General features: G+C 40.9%; 1 protein-coding gene across 1 annotated transcript in view; it reads right to left on the bottom strand.

The window, feature by feature from the left end:
- AHCYL1 (adenosylhomocysteinase like 1) overlaps positions 1 to 19,469 on the bottom strand; it is a gene marked incomplete at both ends in the record, with an annotated part of 38,321 nt that extends 18,852 nt beyond the window's left edge. Inside the window, one exon of the mRNA XM_079696997.1 lies at positions 19,350 to 19,469. Coding sequence (XP_079553123.1) covers positions 19,350 to 19,469 — 120 coding nt within the window. The remainder of the gene's footprint in view (positions 1 to 19,349) is intronic.
- Between the last annotated feature and the right edge of the window lie 223 nt (positions 19,470 to 19,692).

Below are 19,692 nucleotides of genomic sequence, written 5' to 3'. Positions count from 1 at the left end.
TGAAACTTTCCATTTTCCATATTAGGTTTCTTTCTCTCTATATATACATATATACACATGCATACTTTCAAACAGTCCAGCAAAAAAAAATTTCCAAACATAAAAATTCATAATAAATTCTTCAGAATGCATCTTCTAACAAAGATATTCTTCTACAGGACCACTATAACATTATAATACTTAAGAACATTAACAACAGTTCTATATCATCAAATATCTAGTCTGTATTCAAATTTACTTAATTTTTCTCAAGTATATCCTTCATAGTTGTAAACCCGACTCTTCCAACCCAGGATGGAATCAAGGTTCACTAAATGCATTTGGTTGTTAGGTTCTTTTAGTCTCTGCTAACCTAGAAGAATTCTCCTGCTTCCCACCTGCCCCTGTCCCCACCCCACCCCGCTCTGTGATACTGACTTTTCCTCCCAGAGTCCAAGCCAGTTGCCTTATAGAATCTCCCATATTTTGAATTTTTCAGACTGTTTCCTTCCTGTGAACTGGATGGTCAGTTTTGGGGTTTGATTAGAAAAAGGTTAAAATTTGGCAAAAATATTTCATAGTTGGTGTTGTATACTTTACTTCGCAGCATATCAGGAGGCACATAAGTCAGGTTGTTCCACTACTGGGGACACTAACCTGAAACCCTTGGTTAAAGTGACGAACATCAGTCTTTGAAAGGAATATCTTCTCCTTTGCAAGTAAAGGTTAATTTATGGGGTGATCCTTGTCAGCCTGTGAATGTCCTGTTCCCTAGTGACTTTACCATCTGTTCATAATCCTTGCCTGAGCCAATTATATTGGGGAGGAGGGGGGTTTATAGAATCACGATTCCTATCATTCTTTCCACATATATTAGGCTGGCATGTAAAGAAAAGCTTTTCTTCTTTCTCTTTCACTCTTTTTTTTTTTTTACATGGCATTCATATTTTATTTATCCAATATGTTACACTCAATTATATGAGTGCACTGAATGCTCCAATTGTCCCAAACTGGGCCAGTGGGAGCCTCCTTTAAGCTGACTCTTCTGTTCTTTTGACATGATCCCATTTAAGTGATTCCTTTCTTTCCGACATAAGAAGATATACCAGGCTCATCTTGTTCTTTCTCTGCTTCAGACCTAGAATCAGTCATTTCTCCAGGGAGCCCTGATTTCTTTCAGCGGGGAAAGGTATTTAGAAACTAAAATCTGGATATAATGTCTGCCTATTGCTATGAGAGGTGTCAGTGCTTCTAAGTTCTTTCAGTAGAGAGAGAAATTAATCTTTTTTGTTTTACTCAGGAGTTCATATTGATACTTCTATTTCAAATGTAACATTACCATTTTTTAAATTTTAATTTTCCTATTTGTATCTTTTTTTATGGTGACAATCTTGGTCTCTAATAGCAATACAATATTTACTTATTTGCTTTAGTCTATACTACACATAAAATAATTTCAAAATTACAAGACTAATATTATTATTAACAATAATCTATGCAGTGAAGTGTCAATATTTCATTGAAGTTTTTTTCTTAGAATATATTTCACAAAGAGTAAGCATAGTCCAAGTACTTTTTTCTGGGTGATTGTGTAATCTTCCTGATATGTAGTTAGGTTTATTTGTTTCTGTTTATATGCAATTTTAAGATTTCCTTTTTCTTCTCTTAGTTTTATTTCTTGACATATAAAACACATCTCAAAAATTTTTAAAGGTATACTCAGAGAAGTCTCATTTCCATTCCTATCCCCCCAACTCTGTTCCACTCTCCCCAATTTTCATTAGTTTCTGGTTTAGCCTTCTTATGTTCATTTTTTGAGGTAGGAAAAGCAAATATGTATTTATATTCTTATTTTCCCTCTCTTTCTTACTCAAAAGGTAGCATGCTAAAATATTCTGCACCTTTTTTTTTTTTCACTTGGAAATCACTCTGTATTGGTTCAGAGAGTACAAGAATCAACAATTCTTGAATGTCGGGAAAGACCAAGCCTGGTTACACATATATATAAACCTTACATGTTTGTAATAAAAAGTCGTTAGCCTTAATTTGCAGTCCTCTTTAAAGCCAATACTGATTTTAAGTGAAGCTCACAAGATGTTAAACTTGCAAAGCTCACTGCAAAGTATGCTGGGATATTCTTTAAGATGAAAACTTGTCAACTGCTTACAAATTAGGCAAATCTGTATTCTTCAAACAAATTGCTATGAGAAGAAAAGTTAACACTGAAAGCAAGTAATCAGTGGGTATCTCTAGAAGGAAGATGGAGTCTGGCATTTTGGAAGGTGGCCACATAGACTGAGTAAATGCCATCTGTGTAATTTCTTAGCCTATCAAGTTGGAACAAGATTGGAGATGTTATAAGAACAATTCTTCCTTCCTTGATCTGGATGTCTAGCTTAAATAAACTTGAAAGCCAATTACATCTTAGAAATTTAAACCCTCTTTACATATTCACTTGAGTGAGTGAATCCCACCTGTGATATGGCAGAAGAAATACAAGTAGCTCCCAATAAGTAGCAGCTGAGTCCACGAGGGTCAGCATTCAGAACCCTAGACTAATACTCAACAAAGGTTAATGAGACATTTTTTTTAGTCCCCATCCACTGCTTCCCATCAAGTACAGGCTCAAGGGAGGAAAAAACCACTAAAACTCAATATTAAATAACATTATCTGACTTTAAAGACCTAATGTTAAATACTATGTAGTAACATGTATTGCTTCCAAAGATGAGTGGGTCAATGGGACTCTTCAGAATCCATTCTGTAGTTAGACTGGATATTTTCAAGTTCAAAGGACAAGGTGAAACCACTTTAAAGATCACCTGCAGCAAGCTTTAGTTTCCATAGCTCTTAAAAACAAAACACAAAATATTAAGCTTCTAATACATGGACAAGAATCTATCAAAGATAATCAGTCACATCAAAAACATGATTGTAGGGACTTACCTGGTGGTGCAGTGGTTAAGAATCTGCCTGCCAGTGCAGAGGACATGGGTTCGAGCCCTGCTCCGGGAAGATCCCACATGCCATGGAGCAACTAAGCCTGTGCACCACAACTACTAAAGCCCGTGTACCTAGAGCCCGTGCTCAGCAACGAGAAGCCACCACAATGAGAAGCACGCGCACCACAAAAAAGAGTAGCTCCCATTTGCCACAACTAGAGAAAGCCCGCACGCAGCAACGAAGACCCAACACAGCCAAAAATAAATAAAAAAAACATAATTGTATCTTTCATTCTAGAGAGGCAGTATTTGCCATCCTTCTTGACATTCTAACTTGAGGTGTTTATGTTCAATTTTAGATAAGTCTCAGTATAAAATAATGACCTTAGATAGCCTATTAAGAAACAAGCTGGTTGAAATAAATTGTAGGGGCTTCCCTGGTGGCGCAGTGGTTGAGAGTCCACCTGCCAATGCAGGGGACACGGGTTCATGCCCCGGTCTGGGAAGATCCCACATGCCGTGGAGTGGCTGGGCCCGGGAGCCATGGCCGCTGAGCCTGCGCGTCCGGAGCCTGTGCTCCGCAACGGGAGAGGCCCGCGTACGGCAAAAAAAAAAAAAAAAAAAAAAAAAAGAAAGAAACAAGCTGGTTGAGAGAAACTGTAGGCTGAAACTTCTTTGGAGCTATTGAAAAATAAGAGCTACCTGTTGTTCCAGAATGAACACAGTACAATCCCCCTATTCTCGCTGCCTCCCAGACCTGAAGACAAAAGTTTGGGTTTTCCTGACCTATGACTTTTTTTTTTTTTTTACACCTTTATTTGAGTATAATTGCTTTACAATGGTGTGCTAGTTTCTGCTTTATAACAAAGTGAATCAGTTATACATATACATATGTTCCCATATCTCTTCCCTCTTGCGTCTCCCTCCCTCCCACCCCTCTAGGTGGTCACAAAGCACCAAGCTGATCTCCCTGTGCTATGCGGCTGCTTCCCACTAGCTATCTATTTTACGTTTGGTAGTGTATGTATGTCCATGCCACTCTCTCGCTTTGTCACAGCTTACCCTTCCCCCTCCCCATATCCTCAAGTCCATTCTCTAGTAGGTCTGTGTCTTTATTCCTATGACTTTCTGATTAGCCATATTCTAATGAGTAAAGTGGACAGATGAGGAAGGATAAAGTTCTCTTGCTTTTGGCTATATGGTAAACCAAAAGCCAAAATCAACTCTTGTATAGGAAAAGTTATTCAGCAAATTTTACCAGTAACACTGCTAGAGCATCACTGATCTAAATGTTTTTCAAACCATTTTTGTTTAAATCTTGGCATACAAAGAACAAGTAAAACCACCCGAGAGCACTCAATTAGGACTTTTTACTTAAAGCTGATTAGCAGTTTGAAATCCACACTTGCTAGCATGGTGAAAACCAAGGTCCTGAATGCCTAGATTTCCATGACTTTCTAGTTTAAGCACCTGCTTCAACATTAGTGGCTGTGGCTAAGACTTTCTTATAGAGGATTTGTATTTTCAAAACATTCTGGAATCCTCTGACTGCTGGATCTACCCTTCACAGATGACAAAACAGAACAGGGGTGGGAGTTAAGTGACTTGCTCAAGGCAATTTGCTACCAACATTAACAACAAGAACAACAAACTCAGTTAAATAATAAACAAAACAAAAACAAAAAACCCCCCTACAAAAACAGTACTATTATCCTTCTTTTGTAACAGGCTGGGGGAAACAGCAGCGTTCCCCTTTATTTTCAAGGGGTTAGTTTACAGAACAGTCTACTATTGCACTAAAGCTTTCTGAACTTACAATATCAGTTGAATATGGTGAGCTTTGGGGAGGGAAAAGAACTCTCAGTTCCAAAATCCAGACTGGTTTTGGGAGAAGTGAAATGATGCAAAGAAAAGTAATATTAAGTTGCCAATGAATTGCCATTGAGAGATACTGCTCTTTAGACTTGGAAAGGGTGAAGAGAGAATAGGAGAGCCCAAACATTGTGGAAGCAAAAAGCTCCACTCTGGCATATGCTTCAACTCTCTTTTGGGGATGGATTGGGGAGGAGGAGAATGTACAAGCAATCTAATCCTGACACTTCACTATGATGAAAGAAATGAGCCCAGAGCTTCCCATTGGAATCAAAAGCAATTTAAAAACTCCACCTGGTATATAAACCAATTCAAATGATTGTGCTAATTTATTTCCCCTAGTTGACTACCTATAAAGTTGAATTACATATTTACAACTATATAAGCCTAAAATTTTAGACATGAAATTTTTATTTTTTTAGCCGTATCAAAGAAAATATCTTACGACGTAGATTTCTCCCAATAGTGAGTATTTACTTCCTTTTAGGAAAATGCCCCTTCTGTTGATATTTTATATTTGGGTTTTAATGTAATTTGGATTGGATATAGAGTTTATCCTTTACCCCTCTACCCTTTTTTTTTTGGCCGCACCTCACGGCATACGGGATCTTAGTTCCCCAACCAGGGATCGAACCCACACCCCCTGCAGTGGAAGCTCGGAGTCTTAAACGCTGGACCGCCAGAGAAATCCCTACTGCTCATATTTTAAATAATTTCTGCTTTCTTTTAAATGAGAAATATCTGATCTTTTAAAAAATATATAAGGAGGACATTTAAATGTAATCTATTTAGTACCTTTCATGTAAGGAGGAAAAGTTCGTGTGAAAGATTTAATATTTAAATTTTAGATACTCTTAAACCTTCCAATCCTTAGTGTTTCTAGTCTTTCAGAGCCTCTTAAAAAAATATAGTAAGTCCCCTACATACAAACCTTCAAGTTGCCAACTTTCAAAGATGTGAACGTGTTTGCTTGTCCAATCACGCAAGCTAGTTCACGTGTCTGGCATACGTTGTGCATCCCCTACCAGTGGCTGTGCTTTTGTGTACTTTACTGTATAGTACTGTATAAAGTACAGTAGTACAGTATCTTTATTTCAAGTCCTGGATGTCCAGAAGCAAGTGTAAAAGCAGCAGTGATGTAGCTGGTACTGCTAAGAAGAGCCAAGCAATAACGATGGAAACAAAAGTGAAAATAATTGAGAGAGTGGAGCGACAAGAGGAAGAAGTAACTGAAGAAGAACCAAAGAGATTCACAACCCAGGAAATGGCAAGGGAACTTTCTTTATTTGACGAGGCACTGTTAGTTTTTGAGGCCCAGGACCCGAACACAGAATGGTACACAAAGGTTGCAGCAGCCTTCAGAATGTTCAGAATGCAATCCAGTGCTACCGTGTTACCTATGATGAGAAAAAAAAGAGCTACTACCCAGACATCACTGGATTGTTTTTTCAAGAGGGTAGATAGAATTGTATCCAGCAAGGAACCAGAACCTGTGCCATCAACGTCAGGCATTTGAGTGAAATTGCAGCTTGCCCTCTGTCTCCTGTTGCTGACGATCCTTCAGCTCTCCCATCTCCCACCTCCTCCAGTCAGTAACTCTTCTTGCCTGTTCACTCAATGCCAGCCCCTGTATGCCAGCTGCTGTACTGTACTACTGTACTTTTCAAGGTACTGTACTGTAAGATTAAAAATGTTTTCTTAAAAAAAAAAACAACTCCACCTGTATTTATACACAGAGGTTTTCAATTTGGTATGGTCAAAACTGACCAATGATTTTTTTTTCTGGTTATCTTGGAAACCTGCTGGCTATTTTCATAGGATATGACGATGCTTTAAAACATGCAGCGAAGAATATATTTTAAATGTGCTTTTTATCAGCGTTTATTTATCCTGTGCAGAATAGTGATGGGGGAACTTTTCTTTCACACACTAACACTTAGTATAATTAGAGAACATGCCCTTAAATTGAGAACATTCTCCTAGGTTCCTTTCTCAACTGTGGTGTACCACTCAAACACTACCCACTTCAAGTCACTTGCACTTTATAACATGTCTGAAAGATCTAGTGAGGTTGGATTTTCCCAATTCAAAATGAGCTGTAAGTAAATTTGGGAACCTCCCAGTAAAATTTTTAGATAAAGACACATTTTGTCACTGATGCTTTCCCACTTTCTGGTACCACTTCTCTAACTGGCTCTGCTACAACTAAAAAAAAAGTTCTTGTAAGGTTATTAATTTTATTGAAGTATTCTGGACTTAGCTGACATAATATGTGATTACTGAATCTTGGTTTCATATCCATGGTAGACATATAAAGTACTCATTTAATGAACAAAGAAAAAAATCCTGGCTATATGGTTTTTAAGAACAGTAGAATTTTCCCAAAAACTCAACAGGTTTTAACTATATAGCTTCATAAGCTGAACAGAACCTCAAAATAAACCTAAAGAGACCCAGGAAGTGAGGTCTGAAATTCCTTTGATCATCTTAAAGGGCTTCTTTAAAAATAAAAAATAAAGATAATTGGTGGAATGATTATATTCTACTAGATTAGGTAGCTTTGACTTTAATGCATCATTGAGCAAACAATGAGATGTCTTTTATATTAAATAGCAGGTTGTAAGGTTTCACAGCAAAATAGTTTTTCCATATGCTGGAGAGCAGTTACAACTGGAACCATCTAGAGCCTCCTGGCTCCTCTGGGGAGGACTGTGAGCACTGTTCTCTAATGGGCTCTGAATTTATAGAAGTTTGGCCTGGAAGGCCTTGAATACAGCACTTATTCAGCAACCCCTCAATGTGGGTCTGGAAAGTTCTCCTTAGACTTAGGCAGAGAAACAAGAATATCCCTGTAAAGACCACCTTAAGAGGTCTTGGCCTCCGGTTATACTAAAGGCCAGATTTCAGGGAGGTAAAGGTAGAACTGGCATAGAACTCTGCGAGCTCGTTGTGCTCCAATCTCTAAATCTGGCTGTGTCTTTTCTACATAATTTTTTCTCCTGTTGCCCCAAATGAAATTTCATTCATATTTCTGTAGTACATGTTACACACTGTACTAACTCTGAGGAATGGTTCTGCCATTCATTCAAGTCAAACACCAACTTTTCTAGGGATAGAGACACACTAATATTGGTATAAATAAAGCAAAGCCTTATCTGCCCTCCCCTTTTTACCCTAACATCTATTTGATAATAAAGCAATAGTGACAGACCCCTTCAGGACTAAAAAGGAATCTTTTGTCTGGGTCTCAAATCTATTCACTTTGGCTTAAGGAGGAAACTGCTCTCCTGGCTACCTGGCTTACCAGCTTAGTTAATTGTCTTTGAGCTCTGCCCGTTTTTTCCTATCATCTTTCTCTGATCTTTTACTCTTTGGCTATTTCCTCAGTCCCTCAATCAACTCCTTCTGTGATTTTCTATGTTTTGAAGCCAGAATTTCACTAAAAAGTCCTCTCATGATCTTTATAATTTTACTATCTTAATCCAGGAATTCACAATATAAATTATCATGTTAAGGAAATTCTCATATTCTGACCTGATTTTTAATCTATTGAGTCCAAGAAGCTCAGCCAACCAGAAACTAGAGATGGGGACAGAGAGTCAAAATCATTCTTGACATTTCAAAGAGAACACAGACTAAAGAAATGCTATTGGTTTAGTGGAGGTGTAGCCATTCCTTATACTCTTTCCAGAGACACCCTTGAGTTCTTGGCAAATTGCCTTGGTTATACAGATGAAGAAACCACAACCCAGTCCTGCTAGGAGATAAAATGCCCATACACCCAAACTCATGACCTTGCTTTATCCCAATCACGACATTAATCAATTCTAGGCAAGCAAGCTGTCTAGGTTTTTAGCCTGGGATCCATGGATGGGCTTCAGGCTGCCAACTCCCCCTTATATGCAAATTGTTACATATATGTAATTTTTCTGGAAGATAAGCACAGCTCTGATAGGGCTCTAAACTCCAAACAGTTGGGACCACTACACCAGACTCACATGACCCAAATAATAACCTCATAAGAATGTAAATGCCACAGGATAGATATGGACCTTTGTCTTGTTCACTGATGTATCCTAAGCAGCCAGCACAGGTCCAGGGACACAGTAGATGCTCAACCTTCAGTTGACAGGGATGCATGATTTCTGGTTATGGCTTACTCTGTATACCTTGGAAAAGAAGAGTAAGTATAGGCTATTTTCAGGACCTCTTTTATGGGGCACAAGATTTCCCTCATGGCCAAAGTCATCCGAGATAGGTGGTGGCTGCATTACCATCCAAACAGCAGATTTCACAATAATTTTGGCTAGCCTTGCTAGATAATCTAAAAGAGTGGTTCTAAGTCTGGGATCTCTCAAGTTTAGCTGAGAAAGCTGTTCCAAAATGCACATACCACCCCATTTTCCACCTGCCCCTTACTCTCAACCCCTCCCCATTCTGATTAAGTAGGTCTAGGTTAGGGCCCTGGTTACGAATATTTTGAAAAAGCTCCCTAGGTGACTCCCTAGCTAGCTCCCTAGCTTTTATTCCTTCCCACTCCATGAGGAGGACTGATCTGAGACAATCTAAGCAGGATCTGAAAAAGCAAACACAAGCACATGGAGTTTACCAGGTTCTTGATAAAGTGACTCAAGGAACACAGGAAACAAATGAGTTAGATAGTCTTGTACAGAAATAAAACAAATAAGTCCAAGGAAGTAGAAAATCTGCTTTTAATACCAACTCCATCTGTCAGCTACAGACAATCATTCAGATGGATCCACAAGGGTTTAGGAGATCATGACAAAGAGCCTGTCTGAGGAAGAGAGACTGTATTTTTACAATGGGTTGGTCCAAATTCAGTAAAAATTGGCAAGGTGCTCTCATTCCAAACATGCCCAGTGCTCAGCTAATCCCCTCCCTGTGAAGTCAGAAAAGAATGTGCAGAATTCTGAACCCTCTACTCCCCAAATAGGAGAGGTTCCTTCTCCTGAATGCAAGGGTTGAAACTAATCCCATCAACTCTCCACTCCTAATTACAAACTAGAGAAATGAGGTGCCTTCTCAACATAGGTGCTCTTTTTTAATTTATTTTTATTTTTGAATTTTATTTTTTATACAGCAGGGTTTTTATTATCTATTTTATACATATTAGTGTATATATGTCAATCCTAATCTCCCAATTCATCCCCCCTACCCACCCCGTGCTCTCCTTCTTAACCTTTCTGATTTGTAAACATTCTTTACTCCACCAAATTAAAAACCAAGCCTTTTCCAACCTCAATTAATTCTCAACTGGCAAATAAGAACAGAAACCACCACCAGAGTAATGTTTCCCTCTGGGAAGTCCCGGGGAAGGGGTGCCATAGGGTCAGTCCATCCAGTATGCATTTTCCTTGGACTTAAACTTAGAACACCATGTTCCCAACCAGCTTGGTCTCTTCTCTGTTACAAACCTGAAGTAAACAGATTCTACAGCAGCTACAAGCCTGTTACCAAGGCCACTGTATTGATCAGTATAATTAACATTCACAATTCATCTAGTCCAGCATGACAAGCCAGCTGGGCTATTCTCTATAAGAGCTGAACACTGGGAATCTTCATGCCTTGCCTGCAAAGAAGTCTGGTGCTCTGGACACTAAAAACTCAAGTACTGAATTAGAGGCTGGATGCCACCTGGCCACCCACAGGAAACTGAATTAGTTACCGGAACAACTGAACACATTTGCCATTTCTACAAAGCACAGACTTCTACTTCCAAAGCAGCAAAATTCTGGAGGTCCCCCATTCCCCTGAATCCTGCCTAGGTTACATACTGTGGGGAAACGACCTACACAGAATTCTCAGTGCCAACCAGAGCCCAAGCTCCTGATTAGGGCAAGCACTGGCCCAGTTCCCTGAAGACTGTGACTCCGAAGAAGGTGTGTTTCAAAGACAAGGGCACATATAGCTTTTGAGCGCTGAGCTCAGCCTTTGGTGCAGAAGAGGCCGCCAGGGTTGCAGAATGAGAAGAATCAGAAGTTTGCTCAGCACTGCCAGGCAGAGCTGTTGATTATTACTTTTATGATTCCAACACAGATTCCAAAATGAAACTGTTCAACTCATCACTGGCCCCCAAATCTCAAACACCTGAAGAGTAAGCTTAAATCAAGAGTAAACCAGAATACCAGTTTCAACTGTGGGCAGTGTCCCTAATGCTAAGGGTTTAAAACTTGGTGGGAAATTCAAATTACCTTTCCCATTATGTCATAAGGACACCTCTAAGCTTCTGGCCTACTGCTTTGTGGTTCTCATGCTACTGGGCTAAGATTCTCAAATCTTAGCCCAAAGATTCTTTTACCTATTTCTGGCATTATAAAGGGATCTACTAAGCTGTCAGAAATTCTCATCAATTTCTCACCTGCAGTTCTTGGTACTCCGTTATCACTCACGTGGGAGGGGGTCTAAGTCAGAAAAACAACACTGGCCAGCTGAAGGGGAAAGTGAGGCAAAGCCACCTTGTGAGTCCAACTCACTTCCTCCTAGGGACAAGCATCTCAAAATACTTTACTCAGTAAACAATTATTGTCAGTATTATGTACCAGGCCCTACATACTATACATATGTATGGGATATGGTCCTTGTCCTTCATACTGTTGGTCTAGAGAAATCAAATGAAATGTAAGATTCAGATATCACCGTCAGTCTTGAAAACGGTCTGAGAAGTACTACATTGAAATCAAACCTATTTTTGAGAGACACAGAGGAGCAAATTATTTTGTTTAGTTTTGATACTCAGTCTAGTGAGTCCCCTATTCTAAACACTGCTATGGAATCAACTCTGGAGATTTAGGAGTACCAACAGTTCTTATGAGAGCAATGGGGCTGAGATAGTACAAAAACTGCCGAAAGTTGCTGAAACGCTGGTTTCAGTGTGCCTAAGTTCCTCAGTTGAACCCTCAAGGCATTGATAATGAGTCTCTTGGGAAGCTGAGGAGCATCCCAAAGAGGGGGGTGAAAAGAACACCAACAACCTCAGCTTTGTTCCAAGGACAAGCTGCAAGCTGGAAAGTTAATCTCAGCTGTTTCTTGATCTGTAAGGGAGAGAGATACTATGGCTTAGAGGCCTGGCCTTCTAAATCAGGGCTTTTAAAGCCAGGATCCAGAGATGAGTTTCAGGGAGTCCCATAAATCCTCTGAAAGTACAAGTTTTTGTGCTCCTGAATTTTGCCAAGAAAAGAACAGTGATTTTTATAAGATTTTTAAAAAGGGATCTGTGACTCAAAAGATTAGGAACCACTGTTCTGGAGTCTCCAATCCAGTGAATATCTCAGGAGCATTCCCTCAAACTGGCAAAAGAGAAACCTATTTATCTACCTTTCACACAGATTTGTCTACTTATTGACCTCCCTTCTGAAGTTAGCAACAGAGACCAGGGGCGGTGGCGGTGGCGTGTGTGTGTGTGTGTGTGTGTGTGTGTTGCACTTTGAGAATTCAAAGCCAATAGCTCTTTTCTACATCTCCAAAATAAAGCTATGAGAGCCCCAAAAGGTGAGCCTTTGAGTAAGGATACAATGTGGGGGTGGTCAAAGAGGGCAGAGCAGAATCTGTCCTACTGACTTTCCTGACAGGTCTCCTTTTTGATTTCAGGATCCTAAAACCATAATTGGAATAGGTCATAGCCCAGAAACTTTGACTTGCAGTCAAGCCAGTCCTGGGGTAAAGGGAAAAAGTAATTCCCATTATAATACCCATGGAAATCTGTCCTTCAAAGGTTCACCTTAATACAATTAATAAGTACTAGAAGAGTAGGAGCCATTTATTAAAAACAGAACTTCCAAACTCCTGACATTGCTCAAAACACAGTGGTATGAACAGCTTCACTCAGGAGGCCAAAATGAATGGAACATGGTTACGCTCATCTGCTCCAGGCCTTCAGCCCCTTCATTCTGCTACTCACCAGTTCACCATCCAGCTCACAGAGCTGCGCACACTGCAGATCGGCACATTAGCATTTTCCTTGGCACCTTGAGCACATAGGCACAGTGGGATTCCACTGATGCCATTGTACACACACAGGCTCAGGAAAGGAGAGAAAAATACATAAACAACAGGGCTTGCTCTAGCTGGGCAGTTCTTCAGATTGTAAAGAACTAAACCTGAGGCAGGTCCAAGATGAACAGCATGGAACAGTGAGCAGTCCCAAACCCTTCCCGTTAAAGCCTCACTGCTAGCACACAACTAAGTACAGGGTGTCCATTTTGAAAGAACTGAACTGGTTTGGGCTGGTAAAGGAGAACACTTTAAGCCCATTAAGCCCTAGAAGTTAAGTACAGAGGCACATTAGCTGAGGCATTGGGGCTTTCAAGACAAGAAAGCAGGAACAGGCTTGGCCGTCCTAGATTTGCGGTTCTGTCAAAGTGCTTTCCCAATCTCTCCCCAGCATTCCAAATAATACCTTTTTTCAGTAGTTCATTACACTGTTTTATTCTGTGTCCTGTTTGGGTAGTAAATGATTAAGCCCCACTGTATATTGCTAAGCAGTACCAATCATTATATACATTCTGAGATTAAGGCACCTGACTGAATCCTTTAGAAAAACTGAACAGAGATAGGAACAAAAATGAAACCAGTATGAGTGTTAACAAAGGCAAAGGGTGCTCCACCCTAGATCTGTAACTGATATGGAGCAAAGGCCACACATTTCTGCAAGAGAAAATCAGTTACACGTAATTAAGAGCAGGCTGTTTAGAGCAGAGAGAAACAGTACCTGAGTGGGTGTGAGGGAGGTGGAGTACACAGGCCTGGGATCTGAAGGTGACTATATACAAACATAAGGTCACAGCTCAGATGAGCCTTTGGAATTGTTTCATGTGATTCAAAGATTCTAGTTTGAAAAGACTCCCAAACTATTGCAGGTTGAGGAAATAACCTCCTGGACTCAGGCCAATGTCTGACAAACGCCCACATTCTATGGGTAAACTGTGCATTATGGGGAATGAGGTGGGGGAGTGGTCAGGTAGAACATATCTCATTTCCATCACAAGCTCTAAACTCTCCCACTATCTATGTACTTCCTGGAAATCAACAAATAGTCTAGTGTTCAACAGGAGTAAGCTCTACATAAAATAACATTTTTGTCAGGGAAATTTCCTGTTGAAAAGATATTCCAATAGAAACATCTTTGTTTTGGCTCTTTGAGAATATATTGAAATTCTATATAAAGCAGGGTACTTTTCAGAGTGTAAGAAGGCACTCATTGACTAGCATGCTGGGCTAACAGCATAAACCTGAATTGTACCAGGTAAACCAGGACATATGGTCACTCAAGTTATAAAGGAATAAGTACACTAATTAGTATTTACTAAATGCTAGTCTCTTCAACAATCTTGTAGGACTATCACTGTTCCTCATTTCACAGGTAGAAAAATGGAGGCTCAAACAAGTTAAGTCACCCAGCTTGTCCAAAGGTCACACAACTTTGAGATGGTAGAGGCTGAAGGTAAACCTCACTCCAAAAATCAAGTGCTTAACTCACATCATACTCCTCCTCCTCCTCACAGTTTTAAGAATAAAAAGGGGGAAGTTAAAGAGGTCTCAGGTAACAGCCAAACAACAGTGGGATAGCAAGAGAACTACCTGAATGAGTCAAAGGGAAGTACAGAATCAGAATAGAATTCACAATTCAATGTGAATTTTTAGCTACTTACCATATGCAAGGCACTGATAGTGCTGACAAGAGTTGGAAGGAAAATTTGTGGTAAGAATCTGTCTTTAACTTTGGATTCTCGGATTTCAGGAAAAAACTCTGGTCTATGCAAATGTACTGTTCTTCATACATGAGGGGGATGCCTCTGAGCCACCTCAATGTGATGTATTCTGAGTTATTATACCCAGTATAAGGTTGGCCCATCTTCATAAAATTTTAATATTCAAAATTCCAAACTTGAGAAACAGATAGGTATAAATGATTCTCCTTTATTGGTCAGTTCCTTTAAATAACAGCCCCAAGAGAGCATTAAGGTACTTATTTACGGATTATAACTACTTGAGGTGACAGAGTAAACTTTTAGGAGTCACAGGCAACTAAAGATCGACATGATTCTATGTATCAAAATATCTTTTATAAACAACTTTACAAGAATATTATATTGGGTAACACACACTGGATCCAAATGATACCTTCCTGATGAAACAAAAGGTACACATTTATAATCTTGCCAGCAAAGTATCTAGACAATGAACAGATTTCTGTTACAAGTTAAAAATCTAAAGGAATTTACAACAAAGTAACATGGAAACTGTACCTAACGAACTAAACAGAATCAAACAAGAAAAAGAGAGGTAATCAATATCTGGGGAGAAATCTAAAAGAGATAGGATCTTCTTACACCTCTGATAGGATCTTCTTACACCTCTGACTCCTGTTCAAAGACTGGCACTAAAACAGTAGTCATTCTAAACAGAAGTAAGAGATACTAATGATGTGGAGAAGATAGGAAATGTCAACCTATCAAATCACTTCTCAGTGAATCTAAGAAGTACAGGTGTAAATTCTATAAAACTGCACCAAGGGCTTCGCTGGTGGCACAGTGGTGAGAGTCCACCTGCCGATGCGGGGGACACGGGTTCGTGCCCCGGTCTGGGAAGATCCCACATGTTGCGGAGCAGCTGGGCCCATGAGCCATAGCCACTGAGCTTGCGCGTCCGAAGCCTGTGCTCCGCAACGGGAGAGGCCACAACAGTGAGAGGCCCGCGTACCGCAAAAAAACAAAAAACAGACAAAAAAAAAAAAAAACTGCACCAAGAATTAGCCATAACATAATCCTGATAAGAAGAGGATCATCCTAAACATCTAAGCATTACCACTGGGTCTCTACCTGGTATGCTTCCTAAGTCTCAGCTGACCCTTCTGATGAATTAGTGCTATATATGCTTTATTCAAATATATCCTACAAATAATATCCTACAAGCAAAACTGTTCTGTTGTGTTTTTTTCCTCCTTTCCCCTATTGTGCTGGTGGTAAAGGTCTGACTGTATAGATCCTAGGTCAAATGCCTAATGTATCACTCTAGAAAGTCACCCCAAATGTTCAACAGTACAGATGCTCTGATAGACCTTCCAGAGAAACATGTCTATCTTACGAGGTTTCATCAACAAGCTTGGGTTTATTCTATGAAAAAAAAAAAACTTGACACAATGTCAATTTCCAAAGGCCCAAGGACAAATATCACAGCTGTAACACAAAGTACCAGAAAAAGAGGGATAAATACCCAGTTACGATGGGGAACTAGCTGACTTGTTTGGTTTGACTGATAACTGACAACATTAAACAAGGATTCTCTTCAGTTGTGGTACAATGTACACCGCCCTTACAACTCAAGGACTCCTTTTCTCTCCCAAATTTTCCTGGCAATTCCACCTGAAAGCACCAGTGACAGTCATGAACAAGCCTTAACAGGGGAATCAATACTATAGCTATTAATACTGTCCTGTGAAAATTTCCTTTAGAACTTACTACCAGCAGAAGTTGTCTCTCTGAGGAAGTGGTGTGTATCATTTTCCATGTCTGCTAATGAGACTATAATTCTGATTCCTTTTATCCTCTGGCTCCTAGGAAGCTTAGAGTTGCATGTGATGATCAGCCTCGTCCACTGCCTTAGCCCTCAGGGTTAACAATGTTTTCTTTCGTTTTTTCTATAGTTTGGACTTCCCATCTATATTGTGTGTGTCCTGTGTTATAAGCCATCTCAAATGCTCATTAAAGACAGGGAGTGTAAGTATGCTAATGGACTTCTTTTTAAAAACCACTTTTGCTATCTTAGCTCCCAACACACACCTATCTGCATTTGTTCCAAACAAAAAGCACTTATTTGGCAGATGAGGAAACTGAGGCACAGAAGCTCATTTGCTCAAGGTGGTACCCATTTAGTTGGCTTTTTGACACTCAGATCAAGCTCTGAATCAAACCAAAACAAGTCCTATTATCTACACAGTACTGTGGTAGATCCCGGGGCATACAAAAATGAGTAAGTTGTGATTACAGCTGAAGAATCTTGCTATTTATGCTTTTAGTTAAACGACATCTAGTCTATCCTAAAGTGAATAAAACTTCACTAGTTACAATGGAATCTGGTCTGACTGAAGACCATCAAGGTGACCCTGAAGTAACCTATAGCCTCCGACTGGCACCAGAAATGTCCTCATTTCCTGAGGGGCCTCAGGGCTTGGAATGATCCAAGGATCACTTGGTCTAGAGCTACGCTGGAATCCTCACAGGCAAAGGACAGCACTATTTGAAGAGGCCTTTTCTCACACCATTCAATACAAGCCAAAACAAAATTTTTTCCTCTTACTTTGCTCATGCTTTCTCACATTATCAACACATGGCAGAGGTACAAAAGTGACTTAAGTCATTTTGTCTGATTCAGCTGAAGTTATGAAAAAACAGATTACTTAGGACTTGCAATGTGACCTTGACTAGTCCTCGATCAATTCGTTAACTAGATAAATGCCTTCCATCATCACTACGGGAAGGGTAATTAGTCATCATAAAGCACTTTAATACAAAGTGCTGTGTAAATACTAAACAACAAAGCTCAGAAAGAGCAAGATTAATAAGAAACACAGGGGTACATTTACCAGAAAATGGAAACTTACAACAGGGTCTCCCCACATTCCTGGCAGAGACCACTCCTTTCAGCTAATGGAATATAAGTCTCTAAAATCATTAGCACTTGGCCTGACAATAGTTCACATTGGCAACATTTCTCCTCGGAAGAAAAGAAAATTTATTCCTGGTAGGCAGCCATAAAGACATCTCAATTACTAGTTAGCCAGATGGACAATTACTATTTGAGTACCTACTATATGCTAGGTACAGAGCTAGGCACGACAGATACAATGGTGAACACAAGTCTCTGCCTTTATGGAGTCTACAATCTACAATACAAACTTTGTCTTATTAATAGTGGCACCTGCAGAAACAAAGCCTTACTAAAATAAAGGCAAGTAAGAAAAAAGATGCCTAATCCCTGAAGAACTAGACGAACAATAGACTAATGGGGAGAGGAAGAGTTCAGGGAATTAGGTTACCAGGGATTTCCCATTCTTTCCCCTAACTCATCACAGGTACTATCCATATTCCATTAGCTTATAAAGACTGTGACTTTGTCTCCACATAGTGCAGATTACAAAGGTTTACTGCTCCAACAAAGCAGTCAGCTGAACTGAGAGCACTAAAAATAAGGTCAGTCAGACTTCTTAGGATCAAGGGATCTTCTACAAAGTTTTTTTAGGCATTCTATTGGTAAGATTTAAATTTTGTGGGAAGACAGAGCTAAAGCACACAATGGTGACCTGTCTTTTCAACCCTGCATTTGATTTCTGGACTGGTAGGTTAATTTCCTTAAAAGAAAAAAAAAATAATCTCTCCCACTTATGACAGCTTACCTAGTTCAGCCTGAAGGACTGTAACTATTCCTGCAAACCTTGCTTTGTGCAGCTTATACAAGCAGTGCATCCCCTCAAACACTGCAGGAAGAGATAGCCTTGAAACTCTGTCTTTATATAGGAGGGAAATATTTATCCAGGTTCTTAACTGGTTTCAGAAAGGTCACCTCTCTGCAAAGGTTCTCTGGTCTACTGTTAACTGGGTACCAGTTATGTAGAAAATCAAGATGTGTTTGGCAGAGAATGCTCAGAAAGCACTAGGGATCCTAATTCCACCACTCAGAGAGCTGGTTAGATTAAAACCTCCAAAGGCTGTCATTTAATCTTCCGCAATAAGAGAATTAGAAGGATGTCCTTTGAGCTCAACCCACAGCACAACAGACTAAACTTGTTCTGCTTCAATAAGTGCAGTAAAGAATGAGCAATCGTTCCTTCCCACCCACCCCTCCAACCCACCCAAGCTCCTTTCTCAAGGGATGCCTAAGTGATCTATTCACATGACTCTACGATCAACCTGTATCCATGACAGTATCTGCTGTCACCAACCTCCAATTGTTAATTTCTTAAATATGTCTAAACTAGACGACCACAGAAGATGAAAATCACAGTTTTCTTTTCAATTTCATGCTGCCCTCATCGCTTTCACCTGCATAAAAGAGCTAGCTCCACGCATTTTTTTCATCTTGCCTCCAAGATCGCACGCAGTTGTTGGATAAGCCGGCCACTGCTCCCAAAGAAGCACTATCAGATTTTCACACTCACCTGAGAGGAGACTTCCCGTACACCCTCATCCCGAGACTGGTCACTGGGGTCACTTCGTTCACCCCCTCCCACTCCCGTCTTCGAGGCCCTTCATCCAGGAAAAGTCAGCCGCAAATTTAAGGCCCGGCCCTGTCGGGTTTCGAAAAGATCCCGGAGGACTTGGGCCGAGGGACAAAGGAAAGTGAGGTCAGGGTCTGCCTTTCCAGCTCGGGATAGGCCTGGAGCCGCTCACCCTCCACCCCTCACACCACCTCCGTCGTCCCGGGTCCCTCAAACCTTGCCCCTGAAGTCCCGAACTAGCTGGACCCGGGCTCGGGGCTCGCTCGCGCCCCTTACGCGAGGCCCCGGCCCGGACCCCCGCCGCCACCCAGAGCCCCCCGCACCTTCTTGGGCGCCTTGGTGACGGTGGCCATGAAGGAGTACTTCTCGGCGTCCTCAATCTCCTTGGCCTGCTTCAGCTCCTCCCCGACACCGGGCAGCGGCATCGCGTCAGGCATCGACATCCCCCGGCCGGCCCGGGCCGCGGCTGACCCGCCGCCCCCGCCTCTTTCCCTTACGGGCGCCCGCCCGCCTACCCGCGCGGCACCCTCCGACACGCGCTCGCCCACCCTCCTGCCGGGGCCCCGCGCCGAGCCGCGTCCGGTGCTGAGGTGCTGGGGCCGGCGCCTCGTCCGCTCAGCCGTCCAAGACAGCCGGACAGCGACGGCAGCGACAGGAGCACCAAAA

The sequence above is a fragment of the Hyperoodon ampullatus genome, assembly GCF_949752795.1.
Source record: "Hyperoodon ampullatus genome assembly, chromosome: 2".
NCBI classification, from domain to species: Eukaryota; Metazoa; Chordata; class Mammalia; order Artiodactyla; family Ziphiidae; genus Hyperoodon; species Hyperoodon ampullatus.
This window is presented reverse-complemented; position numbering and strand designations above follow the sequence as displayed.